Raw genomic sequence first — 21,542 nt, forward strand, 5'->3', positions numbered from 1 at the left:
CGGGGGACCCGCGCCGACTCGGCGGCCGACTTTCCCTTGTGGGAAAACGCCGTCACCACCAGCGACACGTCGTCGTCCGAGAGCGTCACATCCGCCTCAAGCAACGCCAGCGCGGTGTGACCGCGGCTGAAGAAGATGAAGCAGAACTGGACGACGAGAGCGGCCAGCATGTCGCCAGGGTCGCTTGAGGCGTCCCCAGCCCGCAACACCTGCAATGCGACAGACGCCGGCAAGTAGCCGCGCTTGCACACGTCCAGTGCCGGTCGCAGGAGTTGCACGCAGCCGGCGATGATGGAGGCCACCTCGGGCCCATGCACCCACTGCTCGCCACCGTCGCCACGGCAGAGACGTACTGCTTAAACGCGGCAGGATGCACGGTGCCGCGGTCGCGCAGCCAGACAACGAATGCCCACACCTTGTGGTCCTGCACCGGGTAGGGGTCGCCGAGCCCAAGCTGCGCAACCGCCAACTCATACTGGCGCGCTTTTGACGCAATGGCACGCTGCGACGAGGCACGCAGCGAGGCAGCATGCAGCTCTGAGGCCGCGGCAGCGAGGTGGGGAGGAAGGAGGGAGGAGAAGCGATCGGAGGGGACGCCGCTCATGAGGCAGCCCGTGGGGCGGGCGTAGGTGTGCATGAGACGCGCACTGCCATCATGCTCCAGCGCTTGCACTCTGGAAACGAGCAAAGGGCGTGAGCAGAAGACTCGGGCTGCGCGGCGCCAAGTGGACGACCTCGTCCGCCAGCCCCACTAAGGCGGCGTACCACTGCTGCGCCGGCCAATGCGGAACCAGAACCGTGGCCGCGGCCCCCGTGCGACGCAGGTGCTGGACGAGCTGCGGCAGCAATCGCACAGGCGGGTGGCACCAGTTGCTGTGAGCTGCCCAGTCCGACTGAGCGCACGCGTTGACGCCCGCCGAGCCAGGTTCGTGCAGCTCCGAGTTCCGCAAAGGCAACAGCGTGTTGTGCGCTGCCGCGAAGTGATCGATGGTATGTGGGCCCCAGCGCTCGTCGAGGCTCACAAACACTGCCCCTTCCAACTGATAGTCCTCGGGCCGTCGGATGCGGCTGACGGGATCTGCAGGGTTCACGTGCGTGTTGATGTACTTGCACACCAACTCGATGCGCTCCGAGGTCAGCAGCTGCCACAACTCACGCAGCTCCGGCCATCATCTCCGGCGAGCGCGTGCACAGCCCGGACAACGCCGCCAACACAGCCATGTTGTCCTCGTGCACCAGGATGCACTTGTCGGCAGCGTGCTCCCGAAAGCTGATCAACGCGAGGCGCACGGCGCGCAGCTCCTTCAGCGTGATGTGCGCAGGCGAGGCTACCCGCCAGAAGCCGTGGGCGTGGAACATCGAGTTGAATATTGCACCCCAGCCGTAGCTGCTGCTGTCGACATGCAGCTCCGCCTCCGCTGACGGCAGCTCGACGGGACGACCATTCCATCGCTGCGGCAGCTGCGCCCACCACTGCAAGTCCTTCACCGCGCGATAGGAGAGCCGCACGCGGCTCGCCCAACTGGTCTTCGTGACCAAGGCGTCGTACAGGCTGCGCAGATAAAAGCGCGCCGGCAGCACCGCCAGCTGCACAGACACCGCCTTGCCGCAAAGCGCCGCCAGGTCGCGCACACGGACCATGCGCGCCAACTCCGACGAGCGGCACAGGAGGTTGCGAGCGGCAGTGCGGATGGTGTTGCGCCGTCGCACGTCCACACGGAACACCCCCCTGCGCGTGTCCACCTCCAGCCCCAAGTGCACCAGGCACTGCGTCGGGGCCCACACGCACTTGCTGTCGTTCCAACACAGCCCAAGGCTGGACAAGAGCTGCTTCGCTGGAAAGCAGCGCTCGCTGCAGCCTCTGGGCAGTGTGCGACGAGCAGGAAGTCGTCGAGGTATGGGAGGACGCGCAGGGTGTGGCGGCGGCGTTTTTTGCGGTGGGCAACCCAGCCGTCCGGGCGTCGGCGTCGCCAGGTTCCGCAGCAGTTGCCCAACCGGTCGCATGAGCTTGGTGAAGATCCGCGGGCTGGCCGTCCAGCCAAATGGCAGGCCGACGCAGCGATAGCACTCGCCGTTCACGCAGAACGTGAAGTACTTGCGGTCTTCCTCCTTGATCGCAAGATGGTAATACCCGTCCTGCAGATCGAAGCTCACCATCCAGGCGCTGCGCATCGTGAAGCGGCGGAGGGACTTGAGGGTCTCGTACTGCACCGACTGCTTCACGCAGTGAGAGTTGAGCCACCGCAGGTCCACCACCAGGCGCCAGCCGCCGTTCTTCTTGGGGACCAAGAAGGCGCGAGACACAAACCGCTCGTCCAGCGCATACTCGAGGCCGCCAACCAAGAGGAGGCGCGAGACCAGAGCGTCCCAATCCCTCGCCGCGTCCGGCGGGACCGCACAACTGCCATGGTGGAAAGGGGCAGGCGGTCTGTCTGCCCACTCGATCCCCACGCCCGCCTCGATCCAGCTCAGGACCTCGCTCGACGCACCGATCTCGCGCCAAGCATCCCATCGCCGAAGTCTTGCGATGCAGGTGGCCGTCCGAGGACACCGTGCGAGGGGTGCGTTCCAACACATCACTCGCGCTGCTTCGCGACCGCCTCGCGCACCTGCAGCTTGGTGAGCTGCTTGGCGTGCTCAGTGGTGAGCTCGGTGGAGACGTCGAAGGCGACCCGGTCAACATCAACCCGGGCAGTGAGGAGGGGGTTGTGGGCTGGCGGTTGCCTACCTGGGTGATGATGCCCGAGCAAAGGGCAGGGTCGCAGAGCTGTTCGTCGCCAGCCAGGCCGAGGTATTTGAGGCAACCAACCTGGTTGGCGAGGTTGAGCTCGAAGGCGCCAACTCCGAGCTCGAGCTGGGCGAAGAGGGTGTCGGCGGGGATGGACGCCCGCTGGTCAAGGAGAGCACGAAAGCCGCGGACGATGGCGTGCTGCCAAGCAACGGCAGATCCAAGGCACTGCAGTTCAAACGCTTTTGGCTGTGACTCCTTGAGAAGCTGAGCACGGGCAAGGGTGTTGCGGCGGTCGGTGAGAGCAGGGGGGCAGAAACGGGGGACGCCGCGGTGGGTAAACTGACCGAGCTGATAGGGGCTGACGTGGTCAAGCTCCTGCGCACAGGCTACGACCGGGAAACCCAGGAACAACTGCTGCTTGCCGTCGACACAATGGTAAACAGCGTAGTCGAATGGGAGATTCGTGGGGGTGACGTGGGGAGTGGCGTCGTGGGGGAAGGGTACACACTGGTCCAGTGAGGCACGTCGCGGTGTGACGCAGGAGCAGGTAAAACCCACGTGGGTGGCTGGATGGTCAGGGGTGGTGGCGATCGGTGGGCGGGAGCTGCAACAGGAGCGGGCGAATCGACAAGGTCGGAAGTTTGCTCACTGCGTGCAGAAGTTTGCGGTTGGAGGGTTTGCAACGCCTCAAACACCTGCTGAAAATGTTCCTGCTGCTGGTCGTAGTGCAGCTGCTGTTGGTCAAACCTGAGCTGCTGCTGTTCGATCTGCTGCTGCTGCGAAACCTGATGCGCAGCAAGAGCAGCCTGGAGTTCAGTGATTTGCTGCGCAAACGCTTCGCTGCGCTCGGCTTGCGAAACCATTCAAACGACAGGCAGAAGAAAACGAATCAACAAAGTTGAAGACGAGAAGAAAGGAGAAAAGCATCAAATAAAAGATCAAGATACAATGTCGACGGACGTGAAACGTGGTCGAACCAACGGATTGTTCGAAGTTAGCTGCTAAGCACACACCTGATGTATGCACACAACTGGAATAACAACACCTACGAGGAGGGAGCCACGGCTAACCGCGGAGGAGGTCTATTTCGAGCTATACAGTAGCTCGAAACAAAAAACCTGAGACAAGCCTCGCGAGTTCCGCTTAAGGGCGAGCATGCAAACAGAGCAGGCAAGCTAGAAGGGCAAGCAGGCGCATCACAGATGAGTCATGAGATCACTATCGCAGACTATCTATAAACTAGAGTACCACAGTACAAGCACTTATACTAGGGAATACGATGTTCAGGCGCAAGATCAGCCCTGGCTGTCTCGCCCGTTGTCGGCGCCGCCTTCTTTGGGCTGGCGCGTTCAATTCATTTCATGACAAGGGAATACGAATTTGTGTCTCCGTTGCTCAAGGACTTTGATGCCGGGAATGCCACGGACACAACAACAGCTTTAAGATGCATCGCTCTATCGCTGATCACATGATCCGCAACACCTCATCATGCCCACATGTACTGGGCCGGCAGGCAACAACATAGAAATTCTACTGTGCACAAAGCAGCTGTCGACCCCAAGCCTCTAACCAGCCTCGCTTTTTGCTGTCCTTGTGCAGGTATACTGGAAGCTTCATGCGGCACTGGTGCTTTGCGCTCAGACAGGGCTGTGCATGCAGGGCACATAGAGATGGGCCGAGTGGTGTGCGGTGCAGATGACCCAGTTGTGCTCTACGTGAGCGGGGGGAACACCCAAGTCATTGCATACTCAGACAAACGCTACCGCATTTTTGGCGAGACGATCGACATTGCAGTTGGAAACGCGCTGGACCGTTTTGCGCGGGTCCTCAAGCTATCAAACGACCCGAGCCCGGGCTACAACATTGAGCAGCTCGCAAAAACGGGAAGCAAGTTCATCGAGCTGCCGTACGTTGTCAAGGGCATGGATGTGTCGTTCTCGGGCCTCATCAGCTTCATCGAGAAGAAGGGCCCTGAGCTCATGGCAGGTGGCTCGGCGACACGCGAAGATCTCTGTTTCTCGCTCCAAGAGACAGTTTTCGCGATGCTGGTGCGGCCTGCCTATCTTCCTCGCTAATCGGTGATAGCAGCATTTCCTAGTTTGATGATGTTCATCTTCACATGTCTCCACCATCTGTGTTAACAGCATTTCATGCATATAGGAAGTTAGCTAGGTGCTTTTTGTTCTGAAAAACGCCCCATACAACTGGTGCGGAAGTGTCGCGGCGATGAGCATCTCCTTCCCGCAGTGTACATTCTGTGCTAGCACTTTGGAGGACTGGAATTTGATGTCCACAGTACGATCATAGCTACTGCCAACACTCATCACAGTTGTTTCTTCTGGTTGCCATCCCCCCCTTCCAGATCAGTGCCACTCAGATGCGTTGTCGTTCTTGCGCTTGCTGCATGGAGCATTCCCTTCGGTGTGTGGCAGCAGAGACATGCGTCTGTGCAAAGGATGCATATGCCTTTGTCCTTTTGTGTCGCTGTGGGGGCCTGAGCTGCGGCTCGTCAATGTCTGTTTTGCAAAACTTGAATGACGGCAATGTCGCTTGTGCAGGTGGAGATTACAGAGCGCGCCATGGCTCATGTCAACACTAAGGATGTCTTGATCGTGGGGGGCGTGGGCTGCAATGTGCGGCTTCAGGAGATGATGAGGGTCATGTGCTCTGAGCGTGGTGGTAGTTTGTATGCCACCGATGAGCGGTACTGTGTAGACAATGGGGCCATGATTGCGTGGCCAGGGCTGATCGCGTTCAAAGCGGGTGCAGTTACACCCATGTCAGAGACCACCGTCACCCAACGCTTTAGGACGGATGATGTGTATGTGACTTGGCGAGATTGACCAAGGTGATTGGTGATTGCCTTTTGGATTGTGTCATGTCTAAACCAGGCTTCCCACGGTGTCAAGTTGCACCTACCATGGGCGCGACGAGAGCTAGAGAACATGATGCATGTCATACTGCAAGGTGGCTTGGAGGCCACAATCTGTATGGCGCTACACTGCCTCGTACATCGCAAGACTGTGTTTACATGCGCATTGTATCACCGCGAAGCCAAGGTCGTATTCATGCGACCTGCGCCGTATCCATTGTTTGTCAGATACTTGAATGGTTTGGCCTCAGGGTGAGGCAACTTCTGCCCTTCCTGCATCTTGGCTGCGCGCAGCTTGTAGTGCCGCAGTAAGAACTGCTCTACACCATTCCATGAGCATGCCAGATTGCAGCTCTGGATGTCCTGCGCCTTCTGCACGGATTCAATTCCTCCGCCAGCCATCCAGCCGATGTGCGTCGGCCAGGATTCCAGTCCATCAAATATGTGGGTGCTGTAGATGATGGTGCAGCCCCGCGTCTCGGACTCGTCCTTCAAAAAGTCCATCAGGTCCTCGCGGACTAAGACGTCCAGGTCAACCTACACGGTCGTGCATACAAACTATCTCACTTCCCGTCTCACTTCCAGTCTCACAGATCCCAGACATGATATATTATCAACAGGAAGGACGCCAGCATTAACGAAGGGTGGGTTCTCATTGGTCGATCTTCATACTTCGCGAAACGTGACCTGGATTCATTTGTAAACAATGCAATGGTATGCGACTGGCAAAGTCGCAAATCTAACAAGGCAACCTGTCAACAACGTTGCCTGGAGCAAAACTGTCGTCTCACATGTTACCAACTCTCCAAATCTCAACATGCGAAGTGAGTCAACTCCACTGCTATGAAGTGGCAACTCCCACATCATGTCTGATCAATGAAATGTGGCGGTTACCAAGGTCAATATAGTGGCACAATGCGGTTTTCCTGAAGCTTGGTTTGGGTCGTTTGCATCGTGAAGCATACATGATAACTTTCTTCGATGAGAATAAGAACATGCCGTCACGGACCCTCCGAGCTCGGTATTGGTCCTGCTTGGACGCTTTCAACATTGCGGATAGGGGGAAGTTGGACACATGTGCTCAACATTGTTCGATAAAGCGATGCACTCAACTGCAGAATTATGTGTCGCTTCCACGCTGGAGTTCGTGACCCAGACACCTGGGTTCTGTTGTTGTTGTGTTTGTGATTTGGTTCCCTACGTGAAGATCAAACAAGTCCATCGCAAATGTCAAGAAACGTGCCCAAAACACATACCGTGATCTCGTCCAAAAGCAGCACGTCAGCAGGACGCAACAGGCCGCACGCAATTTGAACCCGGCGCCGTTGCCCATCTGAAACAAGGTGCATGCGCCATTCCTCGTCAATGTCGAGAACTTGCACTAGCCTCCTCCTCCTAGCTTGGTCAACCCCGGGTATGGAGTTGAGCATCTGAGACGCAGGGAAGTCTCCTGCCAAAGGCACAGAATAGCCCGCAAAAGCAATGTCCCGCTCCCAATTGCCTCCAATGTAGCTCAGGCGACCTGTTGTGGTTAGAGACACTGTGTGAAATGGGGGCTGGCCTAGGATGTGGACCTGCTCTTTCGGTACCATGTGCTTGCCAGCTAGGATCTGTAGCAGCGTTGTTTTGCCTGCGCCATTGGCTCCTAGCAGTAGCATACGGCTGCCTGGCTGGAGGTCAAGGTTCACGTCCTGAAGGCACGTTGGCCCTGCACAGAACCTATCTGCATTGGGCGAGGACTACGATTCCTCGATGAGTGGAAAGGAGGAACCCATCCCATTTGCATTAAAGGAAAAAACACGCACGTATAAGTTGAGTGACCATGCTTGTCGTTTGTCAGGCAACACATGCGCAGGCGCACATTTCATGTTCCTGAGGGCCACGTATCGTCAGATAGCTACAGTCTTGCACCACACCTCGCTCAGCGCAGCAAGTGGGCTGTGAGTTACCAACTGCACGCGGAAAACAAGCAGTCTTCCACATAACTTTATGAGTGACTTCCAGAGCTGCTCCGCGCGCGATTATTGTGTCTCGCAGAGGCTTTGCGAAGGGGCAAACCTGGCAGGGGTAACCCGTCATCTCCAGTCCAATGGAAGTCCAAGTGATTGACGCTAACGGAACTTTCGGAGCCGCGTGTTACGATACCTGCACTGTTTCCACCATCCGGTGCAGTTTCTGAAGAGGCTGAACCGTTTATGGCCTGCCTGCCTTTCCGCGCTTGCTCAGCTTGCTGAGCCTTGAGACCAGCTTCTGCGCTAGCTTCTGACAAGTTGGCAAACAAGCTAGAAGAGCAGGAAAGAGACTTGTTTTGATGTGCGACATTTCCCTTTCCACCAGGGTTGGTGATAGCAACCGGCACAGGCATGTCGATACAGACAGATTCACACCCTCACAACGAAAGTGATGAATTAACCAAACAGACTTGATCACTGAAGTTCAATGGACAAGTAAGCAGTTTTTGATACCTATGGACTTCAGCTTACTCTCTGGTTTGTACCATGGTTGGCGAAGCCCCGGATCGTAGATAGGCACCTGCAGGTGCCCACGAGGGCACCCTGGCACTAAGTTGCCCTCGTCCTCGTCGGCACAAGGAACCTACCGCTGCAAAGCACCACATTGGGTAACCGCTCCCACCGACACAAAATCCAACATCGTACCGAGACACGCATGTATGCGCAACGCAGGTGCGATCGTGGAGGAACTGCTGTGGATGTAAGAGTCCGTGGCTTGCCTGGTGAGCGTGGACACGGGTGGACGACATTGGCACGTTCCAATCGCCTGGACACATAACCCTCAGGCGTCGATGGACAAAGTCAGGTTGCTATGGACGGGCCTGTTCAACTCGGCCCAGGCCCGGGGACAATACGCCCGGGCGCTGGGTCCCTCGTGCGACGTGTCATGAAATGGTCACGTGGTGATGATCAGCAGGGACATGCCAACGCCTTCTGCCCCTTGATCCACCAAGCGAATCTGCAAAGTAAGCAGAGATTGCATTTTGCTTCTTGCTTACATGATCATGCACCTTATCTCTATGAGGTATCCAATTATTGTAACTGATTCGCAGCGAGCCCTCGCAAAGTAAACTCTTGATTTCGTCCATCGGTCACCGATGCTAGACACGCTTGTCTGAAACATCATAATCTTAATATTAACATAAGAGTTCGTGTTGTATCAAGAATACAATTCAATTCTATGCGCTAGGTTTTGAGAGAGTAGACGTGCGCCATAACGTGCGGCTGATGAGCGCAACTCAAAGGTGTGCCTCATGCGTGCCAGGGCGTTATGTGAACACATATGAGTTGCTTGAATTGTTTTTTAGATGCATCATGCGCCGCAAATGCCATGATTGGTGTGCACGGTGCGGACGTGGTCGTTATCGCTGTTACCGCAACGGAAGCATGGGAACATGTATTAGAAAACTCATCACTGATTTGAGTTCACGGCTACCAATGTTCACCAATGAATAAAGAAGATCCGAGAAATCGGTATGCCTCGCCGCTTGCCTTTGTTCGCGCACGGTTGGACCAGGGTTTGTGTGATACCGCTCAGAGAGGTTGCAAACAGTCCAGCTGGAAACGTCATTTGGACATTCCACAAACATCCCAGAATGTCAACAAGCGGATTTCATTTGTAAATGATCATGTAAAGGGGCATTTCAGCTCCTGGCCTTGGCATGCAGTGGAGGCAGTGCAAGATTGCTGGCAAAGCCTGCCCATCGCGAGGCTGGTGGTCCTGTGCAGGCCATCACTGTCTGGCTCCCCTGTAAGTAATCAGCGAGCTGCACATGGGGTTGTCTTTAGAGAATGGTGCCCACCGGTCAGGTGATCATGAATGTGAGGCACGTGGCAGGAGCTGGCCCGAGGGGTCTCAGCATTGTGACAGAGGCGCGGATGAATTGGACACCATTGCCTCATGTGTCCCGTCTTTCGCCACCTTGAGCCCCCAAGCCAAGGCAACACACTCACATGAATTGTTGGAAGAAGGCAGCATCAAGCATGCTGTGTCAGACTCGACAGGGGATGCTGACGCACCAATCGTCGCCGCGACAGCCGCCAGCGTCCCCCCAGACGACTGGCCTTATCAAACGGCACAATTCGTGGCATCTGCATCGGCAGATGGACACCGTGGCCGCGAGTCGGTAGATGTCGAGGATGTGCGATCCTCTCCCTGCGAGGGCAGCATGCACGGTCAGGTTGGAGGTTCTGCTAGGAGCGGCGTGCCAGATGGCAGCAGAAGTAGCAGCCGGGACAATGCTTTGGCGAATGTTCATTGCCTCAATTCTCAATTGTACAAGGGTCCTGGACATCCCATCCCTGTCTGTTTGGACGGCACCTCTGGCACGCCTCCGTTCGTTGCAAGTGACGCCACATCCTTCAAGAGCAAAGGCATGCCGTTTGCTATGTTCATGTCGGAGGTGCGTTCGTCCAACTACAGACCCTAACACACTTGGACGTGATCAATCATAGGTTTGCAATGTATGAGAGCACAAATGAGAAACTTCTGTATCAGCTGATAGAAATCACCCTTTCTGGGATGCATTGCATCTGATGATGATGTATCTCTGAGATACCTTTGTACAACACTACCGTATTCAAATGGACATTGGCAACTCCAAGAACTACTTGGGAAACATCTTGGTTCAGCAATCTGCCGCCGGATTGCGTTGCGCTGCTCATGCGTTGCATTGAGTTTGAGTCCCTCGTCAGATCTTGAATACCGCCGTGCATATCATTGCCAATTTGGGCAGTGAGCAGCAATGATTCCTCAGAATGCGATGAAAAGCATCTGTGCGATGACGCGTGAGCCCACCCAACACCCCCCGGTGCGTGCCAGCCTCGCGTGGGTTGCCAATCATCCTTTTGCAACATGTGCACCCCAAACATCCTGGTCCCCAGTCGCCCGCGCTTTACAGTGCTATGGTGCGCCTTGCTAAGTATCTCTCAAGATAACACATCTTGAGTCCTCCGTTCATTTTTCCTATCAAACAGACGTACAACTGCAGTACTGATACGTGGGGCTCTCCAGTCTGTCTGATATCAAGCCGCATGGGGAGTCATGAGGATGGGGAGCTCCTTCACCTGGCCTTCTGCGTTCATGAGGGACCACATTGTTTCCCGAGCTTGCAATGGGACCGAGGAGACAGAGCGTTGATCTGCATGTAGGAGTTTCACGAACTGCAAGTGTCCACGTCCACAATCTGCAGTATGCACTGCGAGCATGTGTGCTCATCGCCTTGTGATCAAGCGACGGAGGGCGTCCCCAGAACCACTGGCTCCAGTCTGCCCGAGTTGCCACGATGGCACCTTCCTGCACCAGATTTCCTTGCAGGTCAGCATTCTCTATATTCGTTGTTTGCTAACCTCACTTCCCTGGTGCCGAATACGGAGCGCACACTTATGATCAAGCTCTGAGCTGTCAAACTGGATCAGTCCCTGCCAGACCCACATTACTCCTGCCGGCCCTTGTCCAGTCATGCCTTCAAGTGAATGCCAGCAAAGAGTAGTCTGAGAGCAGATGTGTCTGTTGCGATATGTTGGCACCCAATCATGTCATAACAACATATCACCACATCACAGCTGCCCATGGAAACAACGTGTTCGCCGCCAGCAGGACCGCGGTCAGAAAGCAATGCTCATGCACTGCTGATGTTGGAGTTCTCATCACGGAACGACTTCAAATCTCTGGTTGGGTAGCCACATACTTGGGCGCATAGCAATACATTCCACTCAGGAGTTTTTAGCCATTTCCATACATGGCACCGACATAGGGTCCAATACGTGACAAACTCAGTATTTTCGAAGGCGCAACCTATTTCAGCATCGTCATTTTCTACCAGCCAATGCGTTCACTGGCAACTTGGAAGTGCGATTAACTGTCTGAGATCCAAATTGTTGACATGCGATGTGCAGTTGTGTTCTGTGGCAGCGCGTCAAGTATCGGCAAATGCAAACAAAACTGCCAATGGCCGCAACATGCAGCATGCCTCGTCCTGTTCTACGTGACCATCATCTCCCCGATCCGTCTGGTCTATTTAGTCTGCAGCCTCAAGCTATCTACCCCAACCGCACCGGCAGCTCTCACCATTGCGGCGCTTCAAGCTGCAGCCGTCACGATTCTGGCTTGCCGTTCAATGACTCATGAAGGCATGTTGAATTCACTTCTGGGAGCTACTCTACAGGTGGGTGAGAGTGCTCTGTACCTGGCACTTCATGTGCTGTTATTGCAGTGCAGTTCGCAGCTGCTTGGGTCTATCGGCGGCTACTCGGTGATCCTCGTCATGAACCTTGTGTTCCAGGACCTTCTGATTGCGTACAGCACAGGGAGGTACCTGCATAGTTCTGACCGGTACGGCCAGGTGCTCAAGCCAAGGCTGCAACTGCGGTGGTGCCTTCGAGACGTGCTGGAAAAGTGCATTGCACAGGTGCGGGTGCACTAGACAGCTTGCCTGAGCGCACAAGTGGCATCATTTGCTTGGGCTCCGGCGGGTGTCATCAAACAATTCATGCGCAAAATGACATCGGTCGGTATGCTATCGTGCAACGCAGTCGACAGAACGCGTAAGTTCTGAGGGCAAGGGGCTTAGGTCTGTGCGCTGGTGCATGACACGTGCTCCCTTGACTGTCTGTCGATCGCTCCCCTTCATTCCCATTTCCCACTTTCTTGACGCGTAACCATTTCAGAACCAGGTACTTTTTATGATGATGTGTCCTTTTACAACACTGCCGCATCCAGGAACTTTCTTACAGTCATCATATATTATTGTGCGTTGAAATACGGAGAATCTCCTCTTCTTGAATGTTTAGAATTGAAGACAGATGCGATCTGCTGCCACTTCACTGGCTTGCTGTAATGGTCACGTCTGCTCCGTGAATATTGCCCCCGTGCAAGATCAGCTGTGGCTATCTCGTGCATTGTCAACTGCCCTTCCGGCTGACATGGTCCTCATCCGTGGTCGTTTGTTGCTCCAGGTCACCTTTATCTTCGTGACCTACGTTTGCAAGGAGAGCCGAAAGGCCGCCAGCCCATCTCACGATTTGGGAGGCTGGCTAGCTGTCATCCTGCAAACTGTGGCCTTTGCGCTCATGACCGCAGAGCGCGCAACGCGTGGGCAGATCAGCACTGTCAAATTCAAATCGCTGAGGGCTGTGTGTGTGGCCATTTCTCTGCAAGTGTTGATGCTTGGTGCGCTTGGCGTTGCAGTCCAGCCTCACCTCTCCGGCCATGCGCCGTGTTGGCATCATGGCACGTCTTGCAAGGTGCAAACCCCTCTACCTGCGCGTCTCCAGGTTGCCTGATTCCAAGGTCATGCTGTGTTTATTCTGGGGTGGTGACAGGTGTGCCAACAGCAGGCACACCGCGAGTTCCCTTCATGCATGTCGCCTGCCGTCGAGGTCCTGCTTGCCTTGCAGAGCCTGGTACACAGCTGGGACGTCCTTATTGTCTATTGTTGGGTGGGTATGCATGCGGTCGTGATGCGTGCAGGCATACTGCATCATCACAATGGTGGCTGTACTGCTGGACATGACAATGAAGTGCCGTGTCTTGCACCGCGTCAGATGTTGGAGAGGTCGAATGCGATAAACGACAGCCACTTCGACGACATATGGTGAGGAACGGCAATGGGCCTAGGCAGCCGTTTCCCATGCACTCCATGGACTACTCTAGAACTGAAGGTTAGCCCCTCCACAAGAATGTCAACCTTCCTTCCCGCAACCCACAGTAAAGCAACGAGCTATCCGAACTGTCTGAGAGATATCCAGAGATAGCTCCGTCCCTGCAACCCAACTTTCCGACATGTGTTGAGCAGACTGTCAAGAGGAAGTCTTCTTTGCGCTCATCGCCCGCAGATAATTTATGAGCGAACAAGATCAACCCTGTATTTCGTAGGTATCACGCACAGAGGTGACGGTGTCCCAAAGGCCGCTGAAGTGATGTCGAATGTGTTGGTGCGTCGAGCTATCCTTTGAAGGTTTAGTCTCAGGCTTTCCGCAACTTCGCTCCGCAGGGAAAGATGGATTGCTTCAATACGCGATGATAGTGCCCGTCAACTGCCTTGCGTCTTCTTGTTTCCTTGTGTGTTCATTAGCGCGATGGTCCATTCGTTGTCACCTTTTCAAGCGCATGACAAGGGGTGCATCACTTGCAGAGATATGTACAAATCGCCGCTGCGGCCACCGCTGCTGCATCCGTCGTGGTTGTGCAGGCGAGCACAGACTTCCATTTTCGACTTGCAACCGCCACGGGCCCGTTTGTGCGCTTGTTGGATGCAGAGACTGCTCATAGATTTGGCATTATTGCAGCTTCATTAAGGCTTTTTCCGAAGGAAACTCGGCCTGATAGTGAGCGGTTACAAGTCACTGTCTGGGGCAAGCCATTTCCGAACCCTATCGGTTTAGCAGCTGGTTTCGACAAAGATGCAGAAGCTATCGAAGGGCTACTCGGCTTGGGCCTCGGCTTTATGGAGGTCGGTATGTCTAGTACTTGCACCGTGCAACTTCGCAAACGCGTTCTTGGCTTCGGTTCTGTCGTCGTTTGAACGCCAGCAGCAAGCGCGACGCAAGACAGGCAACCGACAATCGGTCCGTCTGATTCGAATGTTCCTGTTTCATCATGCCTTCTCGCTTTCTGGTTCGCGGGTGTTAAAAGTGGCAACCACGGTAATCGACTAGGAGTGCGACCGTGCAGGCTCGGTGACGCCCTTGCGTCAACCTGGAAATCCGAAGCCTCGTTGTTTCCGGCTTCCCGAACATGAAGCCATCATCAACCGCTATGGTTTCAACAGCGAGGGTGCCGATGATGCAAGGCAGAGGTTAGCAACTTATGCCTCAAAACGTGCGGAGGGCCGCACGTCGCACACGGGTTTGCTGGGGGTCAACCTTGGCAAAAACAAACTGTCTGAGGACGCAGCGTCAGATTACTGCCTTGGCGTTCAGAAGCTGTCGGAGTTTGCTGACTTTTTGGTCATCAACATCTCCTCTCCAAATACGCCAGGTGCGCACGCACCTTCACATGCAGTGTCCATGTCGTTACAGGACTTTCAATTGGTTATCAGCCTTGCATTCGGGCCAATGTACTGCAGATGAAGCACGGTTTCAGTTAACACAACACAGCGATCAAGTCCAGAGCACCCTTGATCGCCCGTGTTTTTAACGCATCGCCAACCAATTGCCCATGTTTAGGGCATGGCCAAAGTCAGTGTCGAAATTGGGTGTTTAGGACGTGAGCAGAGCTGCGCTTGCAATCATCGATAGAAGTTTGTCGTGTTGAGAGTTAGTACTTCCCCGGTTCAAGATGATGTGCATGAAAGCAGGGTTGAGAGCGCTGCAAGGCAAAGCGCAGCTAGAACACCTGGTTCGGTCCGTCCAAGCAGAGATGGACAAGACAACGTACCCGGCAGGCAGGCCGCCCTTGCTCGTAAAGATCGCACCAGACCTGAGCGAGGACGACAAGGCTGACATAGCTGCAGTCATGATGGCCACCCGGATCGATGGGCTTGTCATCGGCAACACGACACTCTCACGGCCAGGTGGGCCATGCCCTCATCCCTTGGTGAATGAGGCTGCATTCCTTTGCTGGCTTGCATTATTCACGGGAGCTTTTGTGGTTCTATGACACGTGAGAGCTTCCTCGGCGACATCGAGTGCTTGCTTTTGGGCCGTTTCCGCTCGTGTGTTGGGTTTAATGTATCCAGTTTAACTAGTTTACCTAGTTTGTTGTATTCAGGAGGCAGTCATGGGGTACTTACATTTATGGCATGACCTACCATCCACACCACCATCCGCTTGAGGCAGGCAGATTTCGAAGGCCATAGTCACCTAAGCCACAACGGAAGCATGGGTCATGCAGTTGTGTGACGACGTAGTACGTGGTCACATGGCAAATGGACATTGGCAACTTCAAGCACAACTTGGGAGTCATTGCTGCCTACATCATTGCTCGAAACAACGGTACCGGGACTAGTCTGGCTTTCCATAACCTGGCATGACTTGTTTGTGCAGGGGAAATTCCACAGCATCGGCACGGCGGAGAGGCTGGGGGCCTGTCAGGGGCTCCCCTATTTAATCTATCAACACAGGTACTGCGTGACATGTACACGCGGACACACGGCAAAATCCCCATCATCGGCTGTGGCGGAGTCAGCTCTGGGAAACAGGCTTATGAAAAGATCCGGGCAGGCGCGTCGCTTGTTGAGCTTTACACTGGGTTGGTGTATGGCGGCCCTGCACTGATACCGGACATCAAGCAAGAGCTGCTGGAGTGCATTGCCAACGACGGATTCGAAAGCATTCAGGATGCCATTGGAGCAGATCACAAGATCAACAAGACACACACCGCATCAAGGTGGTGGTGGCCTGGCAGGCGTGTGGCGGCAACAGCTGCTTGAGACTTTCCGCTTTTGGATGGCATGTTGTGTGAATAAGCAACATGACGCTCGAGTTGATCATTGCACTGCTTGCTTCGATTAACCTCATGCAGGTAAATTGTATTGCTGCAGGGCTGTGCAGGTGAGCATGGACATCCAGGTCTTGTCTGGCATGCTGCCTGACAGGAGGAACGGTATCACCATTCGTTATTGCCAATCTTTATTCGCAAGTTTGTCAAGCATTGGTGCATTGGTGGCTTCGTGACCTTTCCATCAGTAGATGGCAACTTCAGTTCTCGTCCAAACAAGTCAGGCATGCATGCCAGTCTTTTTTAAAGAATGCCATGTTGCGCTTTACCTATGGGCTGGTGTATTGCAGCCCCGCTCGTTGCAGCTTGCCCGCAATTCGCTTCGTCTATGGATCCGCCAAATGTTGAACATTGTGAAATACACACCCACCAACGGATCACTGCGAGGTGACACAGAACCACAAGCATGAGTTGATGTGGAAATTGGTGCGATTGCTCCAGTCACAATTCCATGAGACATCTATCAGCTCAAGGCGTGCCAGGCGATGCGTTCACGCTGGCATTGTCATCAGAGCTGGTGAACACAGGGTGATCTTCTGCGGAGGGTGCACCAAGACTATCCTCAATGGTGTAAGCGTCGAGAGTTCCGGCCTCGAAGGCGCCAACGTCTGAGGGCAGGAGCGGCGTTCCTGCCTTCAGGACTGGGCCCAGTAAATTTTCGAGGACTTGTCTGCGCTCATCTTCCGTCTTCAAAGTAAGCCAGTCACTTGCGTGGATGCTCAGCATGACTATTCCCTCCGCTTCCAGTACTCGTTGCGCAATCAGCACTTCTCCTTTCGCTTCTCGCGGCTGGTTCCTACGCACAACAACACACATTTGGCCCTTGACCGCCACTGCCGCTGCGTGCTTGTCTAATAAGGCACAGGTAGCAAACGATCAAGTCACGCAGGAAGTGCCATCTGCTGTCCTGGCTCTGTCAAATGGTTACAGCTACGGGGGCATCATGATCACACTGGGCGACATCGAAACACCTTGCTGACGCCTCAGTATCATCTGCCATCCCACCTGTTTGCAGTTCAGAACGGTGCGCAGCATGCCACTCATGCTGACAGCCGGTCATGTTGGAACACTTACCGGAAGCAACTGGACCTTGCCAGAATTTGCATCCCAACCTCAGCGTGGTCTTCTGTGTGGCCTGTTGCCGAGTCGAGGCCATCAGCAGCGATGCGTGGCCGAATGAAGAGGTCTGGCAGGACCGGTGTCACCATTTGGTCATTCCCAACTTCGAGGATTTCTTCGGGCGCAACAACAGCGCTGTATCCCATGGTTGCTAATGTGCCAATGATGCCTTGGACTTCAGGCCTCGATGCAATGGCATCTGCGCTCGCCTCCAGCACCTCATGGCACGCGTCCCGCCCGATCTTCGTCAGGTTTCGGACGTACCTGCAACGCGTACATACACATGTTGACTTGCGGGTGGCGTTGTTGGTGACGCGTTCTTTGGCGACGTCGACAATTATTAGTGCTCGACAACTCGCGAGTTCGGCTGCAAACGTATCCCAGAATTTGTGAATTCGCGATACGTTTTGCAGCCGCAACACACAGTTGGAAGTACAGCTCAGGCCAAGCAAGTTGCTACCTACACGCTCTGCGTTGTAGCTTCGTTCGAGCCCCATCCTGGTGCGCTCGATGGCAGGGACTCGATATTCAAGCATTGAGAATGCAACGAGGTGTCCAGACAAATAATCAGGATTTTGCGGGCCAGTCAGGTTTCCATCTACTCTGGAACATCAATCAGCCCTCCAGGAGCAATCATTTACACAGACGGCTCAAATACACAACACACTTGGGGTTGCAATGACATACGGGGTGATGAGGGAGGGTGATGGCTCGCCGCCTGCATGGTGAATGCAGTGAGCCAGGACAAAGACGCGAAGCGCCACGGCCTTGGAGATGGCTCCTCGCTCAATGTCCTCTAGCTGGGATACAAGCTGAAGGAACCTGCCCTGCTCCAGGATGCCGATCACCGCCAGACCCTGCACAATGACACCGACATGCACGCTCTGTACCCCTTCACAGCCCGTGATTGCACTTCAAATTTGCGGTGTCATGCATAAGACGTAAGTGAAGGTTGAACAGATTGAGATAGCTTGCCATTGCCTGCACTCAGCTTGAAAGCACTCACAGTGGTGCTTCACAGATACATGCTGGGGCATTGCAGTAAAGTGATACAACGCAGCTTGTATGTAGACATGGCCCATGCAAGTATGAATGCCTTTCAGGGCTAGGAACCAACAGCAGATCTCCATGAGCATGCGCCTTCCATTGTAACTGATGACCCGGGTGTTCTTTTCCATTGCATAAAAGTTTGATTTCGCGATCTTTGGTACCACTGTTTGCACTTCTTGACAATATCGTGAACAACAGTGTTCAGAATTCTAGCCAGGTGATTTTTGGGTACAGACGCCTGGAAGTACACAAAACTTGGGGACAGAAACAGGTGTCGAACCCCATTCTGGCGAAACACTGACGGTGTTTACAAGTGCAAGTTCACTCCAACCATTTTTTGTTTTGCCAATCCAGCGGTTGCCTTTCCGTGTAATGTTCACAGGTATGCCGTCACACGCAGCACGAGGTGAGGGAGTGGCGCACATTGAGGTACGCAAGAACGTGGTTAGCAACGAGCAGGTGTGTGTTTGCTTGCATCCATTCGTATGAGGCTTCGACGAGGCCTTCCTGGGGTTTGTATCGCCAGGTGGCGAGGGCCTGCAGCATGTCCCCGATGTTCTGGGGGTGAATCACAGCTGGATCATTGACCAGGCCATCCATGAGGCGTTGCTGGAGGAAGTCCGCAAATTCGGGAGCCGGGCGGTGGCGCAGCTGGGCCATGCCCCATGCAAGGTTGGAGGCATTCTGCACTGTCATGTCTGCACGGGCCAGAACGATTCGTGAGGGCAACGCAACATTCCACGGCATACTGTGCACTCTGTGAAATATCACTGGATTATCATTCTCATTGTCTTCCCAGCTCGGTAACCAAGTTCAGTGTGTCACGCCGGAAGTCAACCTGTTATTCAATACATCCATGTATTGAATAGCAGCATCTGCGACAAGCTGTCGTCGACTGGACACAGGACAGAAGACGCCGCAGACTCGTTATATATGCGGATAAAGCGATGTCGGACGTATCATGTTGTGCGCACGGACCATTCCGACACACCGCATGTTGCCTGTATGCCCATGAGATCGCACCAGCAACGCACCAAGCTGCAGAATCAAGGCACACTCGGAACAAGGCACAGGATTAGCAGACAGCCATGAGGAGCTGCACTGGTCAAAACGCTGGATCCGCCTGCTCATCAGGGTGGCCAAATGCAGAACAGATAAGTCACAGAAAGCTGACCACCGGAGACCAGCATTTGCGACTGATCACAACCATCAATGCACATTTGGCCAACAGGGTGAGCCCAGTGTTTCGTCAGACCCTCTAATTTTTCGGGCCCAGATGCCCAGAAATACGTGAATACTCGAGACAAAAATGGGGGTCGGAATCCATTCTGGCGAAGCACAGGGTCAGCAGGATGAGGCGCACTTGTCCAGAATGATGGATCTGCCTGCTCAAGCGTGGCGGCAAGGTGTGGCAGTGCATACATGCCGCCCGACCACGCCACACCCCACACCGCTGTTGTCATGTACCTAGGGCGGTTTGTGGGACAGTCGAAGTCCTCCACGATCACTCGCTCTGCGAGCTTCACGACGTGTCTGTCCCTCCACTTCAGCTTGCCCATGGCCCACAAAATGCGGCCCGCATGAGGGGCTCTGATCCGGAAACGATTCCAATAGTCCAGGTAGCGCGCCTGGTCTGGGGTCAACACCTCCCCATTTGAGCCCGTCACGATCTGAGCGTCCGTGGCACTTGGAGAAATTTCAGATTGGCCATCAGGGTTGTGGGTATCTTCCTTAATCACATCACAGGGAATAGGACTTGCGGCTTGAGGACCGTCTTGGCTGTCTTCGATGAAGAGTGGCTGGTCGTCACTGCTGCCAAGGTGGTCCTCTGGGTTGCTTGATGCTGATGGGAGTTCGCTCTGAATGTCTCCCGAGCTGCCAGCATCGGCAAGAATCCTCGCAAGCTTGTATTCCAGGTGCTTTTCCGAGCTCATCTGCAAGATAAATGGCTGAGGTCAGGCAAAAGCGTCGTATTTGCAGCAACGGGTGCTTCCAATTTTGAGGAGGGTCATGCATATGTCCTAAACCAAAATTCCCCTCTTCATCATTTGATTGTGCAGGTGATGATGCAGCAAATGTGCAGCCAGCTTATGGCTTTTTGCCAAAATGGGGTTCAACACCAGTTCTTTTCTCAAATCTATGTGTTTGCAGGCGTCTGAACCCAACAATGACTCTGCCTGGCGAAACACTGTCAGCACACACTTTCATAAATCCTTGGTCATGATAATAATAGTCTCTCGACACATTCTTACTGCAGGAACAACCATCCCCAAACAACGCGACGAAGCTGGTACAGGCGAGCACCCTTCGGAACAGCACCTTGCCTGTAGTGCATGTCATTCCCTGTATCGTCATGAATTTCCAGGCGAGACACACAGAGTGGGCGAACATTGCGACCTTTGGCACTAACAACCTAATGGCGCTCCTAAGGCCTAGTAGCGTGGACATGTCTGCCACCAGAGGCATGCAAACGAGAGCAATTCTCAAGTACTTCTTAAGTTGCCAATGTCCATGAAGCGGGAGTTTTTAAAACGATACCAATATCATCGGCACAAGGCAGCTCTTATAAGAGCTGTCTCGAGGCACGAGATCAGCTCTGGCTGTCTCCTGTTCTCCTGCTACGCTTCCCCTGCGTACTTGTCATTTGAATACTTGACACCAAACTGAACCTCCTAGTGTTCGCTCCCGTTCACAGATTTACGTTCTACTGCACTTTTCTCCTCTGATCCCTTGTCTTTTCAGGGCATCTCCAGCGTTCAAACGAAATTATTGAACTTGCCAATCATTCTGTTCCCGTGCTCCATTTCATTTCCATGCTTTTCCCCCCCTCTGTAATCCAATGCCTGATTCTCTACTTGTCACGATTGTAACTTGTCGAGGCCGCCTTCCGTGGGCTGGCAAATTCATTTTGGTTTTAAGGGCGGACCTTGAGGCGAAAGACACAAGCGGCAGTCAACCGCTGAAGGAAGTTGCGACCCTCAACACTGAAGACAGGAGCGGTGGGAAAGATGAGCTCCCTCTCGTCGGTGGGTCCTCCGACGCCTTCCGACATGTGCACAGCAACAATTCGGGTCCACATCCGAGACATCTCCGTGGGGTACAGCGCATTGGCGTACTTATCGAGCCAGTCTTCCATCTCCTGCCATGACTCCATTCGTCGGATCGGTACCGCTCCTCGCATTGGCACATGTACAGCATCTTGTTTCTGAATGCAGAGCTCACTGTTCTCTCGCTGAACTTTGAAGATAGTTGTTAGGCTCGGCAAAGAAGCCGTTCTCAAAGTTGCCAGTGTTCGTTGGAGTGCGGTGAAAAGCCACA

General features: G+C 54.3%; 1 protein-coding gene and 2 pseudogenes across 1 annotated transcript; 1 reads left to right on the forward strand and 2 right to left on the reverse strand.

Moving 5' to 3' along the window:
• Nucleotides 1–653: 653 nt before the first annotated feature.
• LOC149809733 (uncharacterized) lies at nucleotides 654–2,577 on the reverse strand. Its single transcript, XM_089994645.1, has 2 exons — nucleotides 1,237–2,577; nucleotides 654–1,142 (listed from the first exon to the last, which is right to left on the reverse strand). Exons 1-2 carry the CDS (start codon nucleotides 2,575–2,577, stop codon nucleotides 654–656), a joined length of 1,830 nt encoding a protein of 609 aa, XP_089850771.1.
• Nucleotides 2,578–4,227: 1,650 nt separating this feature from the next.
• On the forward strand, nucleotides 4,228–5,574 carry LOC149809734 (uncharacterized; annotated as a pseudogene).
• Nucleotides 5,575–5,774: 200 nt separating this feature from the next.
• LOC149809735 (ABC transporter I family member 20 pseudogene) lies at nucleotides 5,775–7,968 on the reverse strand (annotated as a pseudogene).
• Between the last annotated feature and the right edge of the window lie 13,574 nt (nucleotides 7,969–21,542).

The sequence above is a fragment of the Nuphar pumila genome, unplaced genomic scaffold, assembly GCF_984573655.1.
Source record: "Nuphar pumila unplaced genomic scaffold, dmNupPumi1.hap1.1 HAP1_SCAFFOLD_819, whole genome shotgun sequence".
Lineage (NCBI taxonomy): Eukaryota > Viridiplantae > Streptophyta > Magnoliopsida > Nymphaeales > Nymphaeaceae > Nuphar > Nuphar pumila.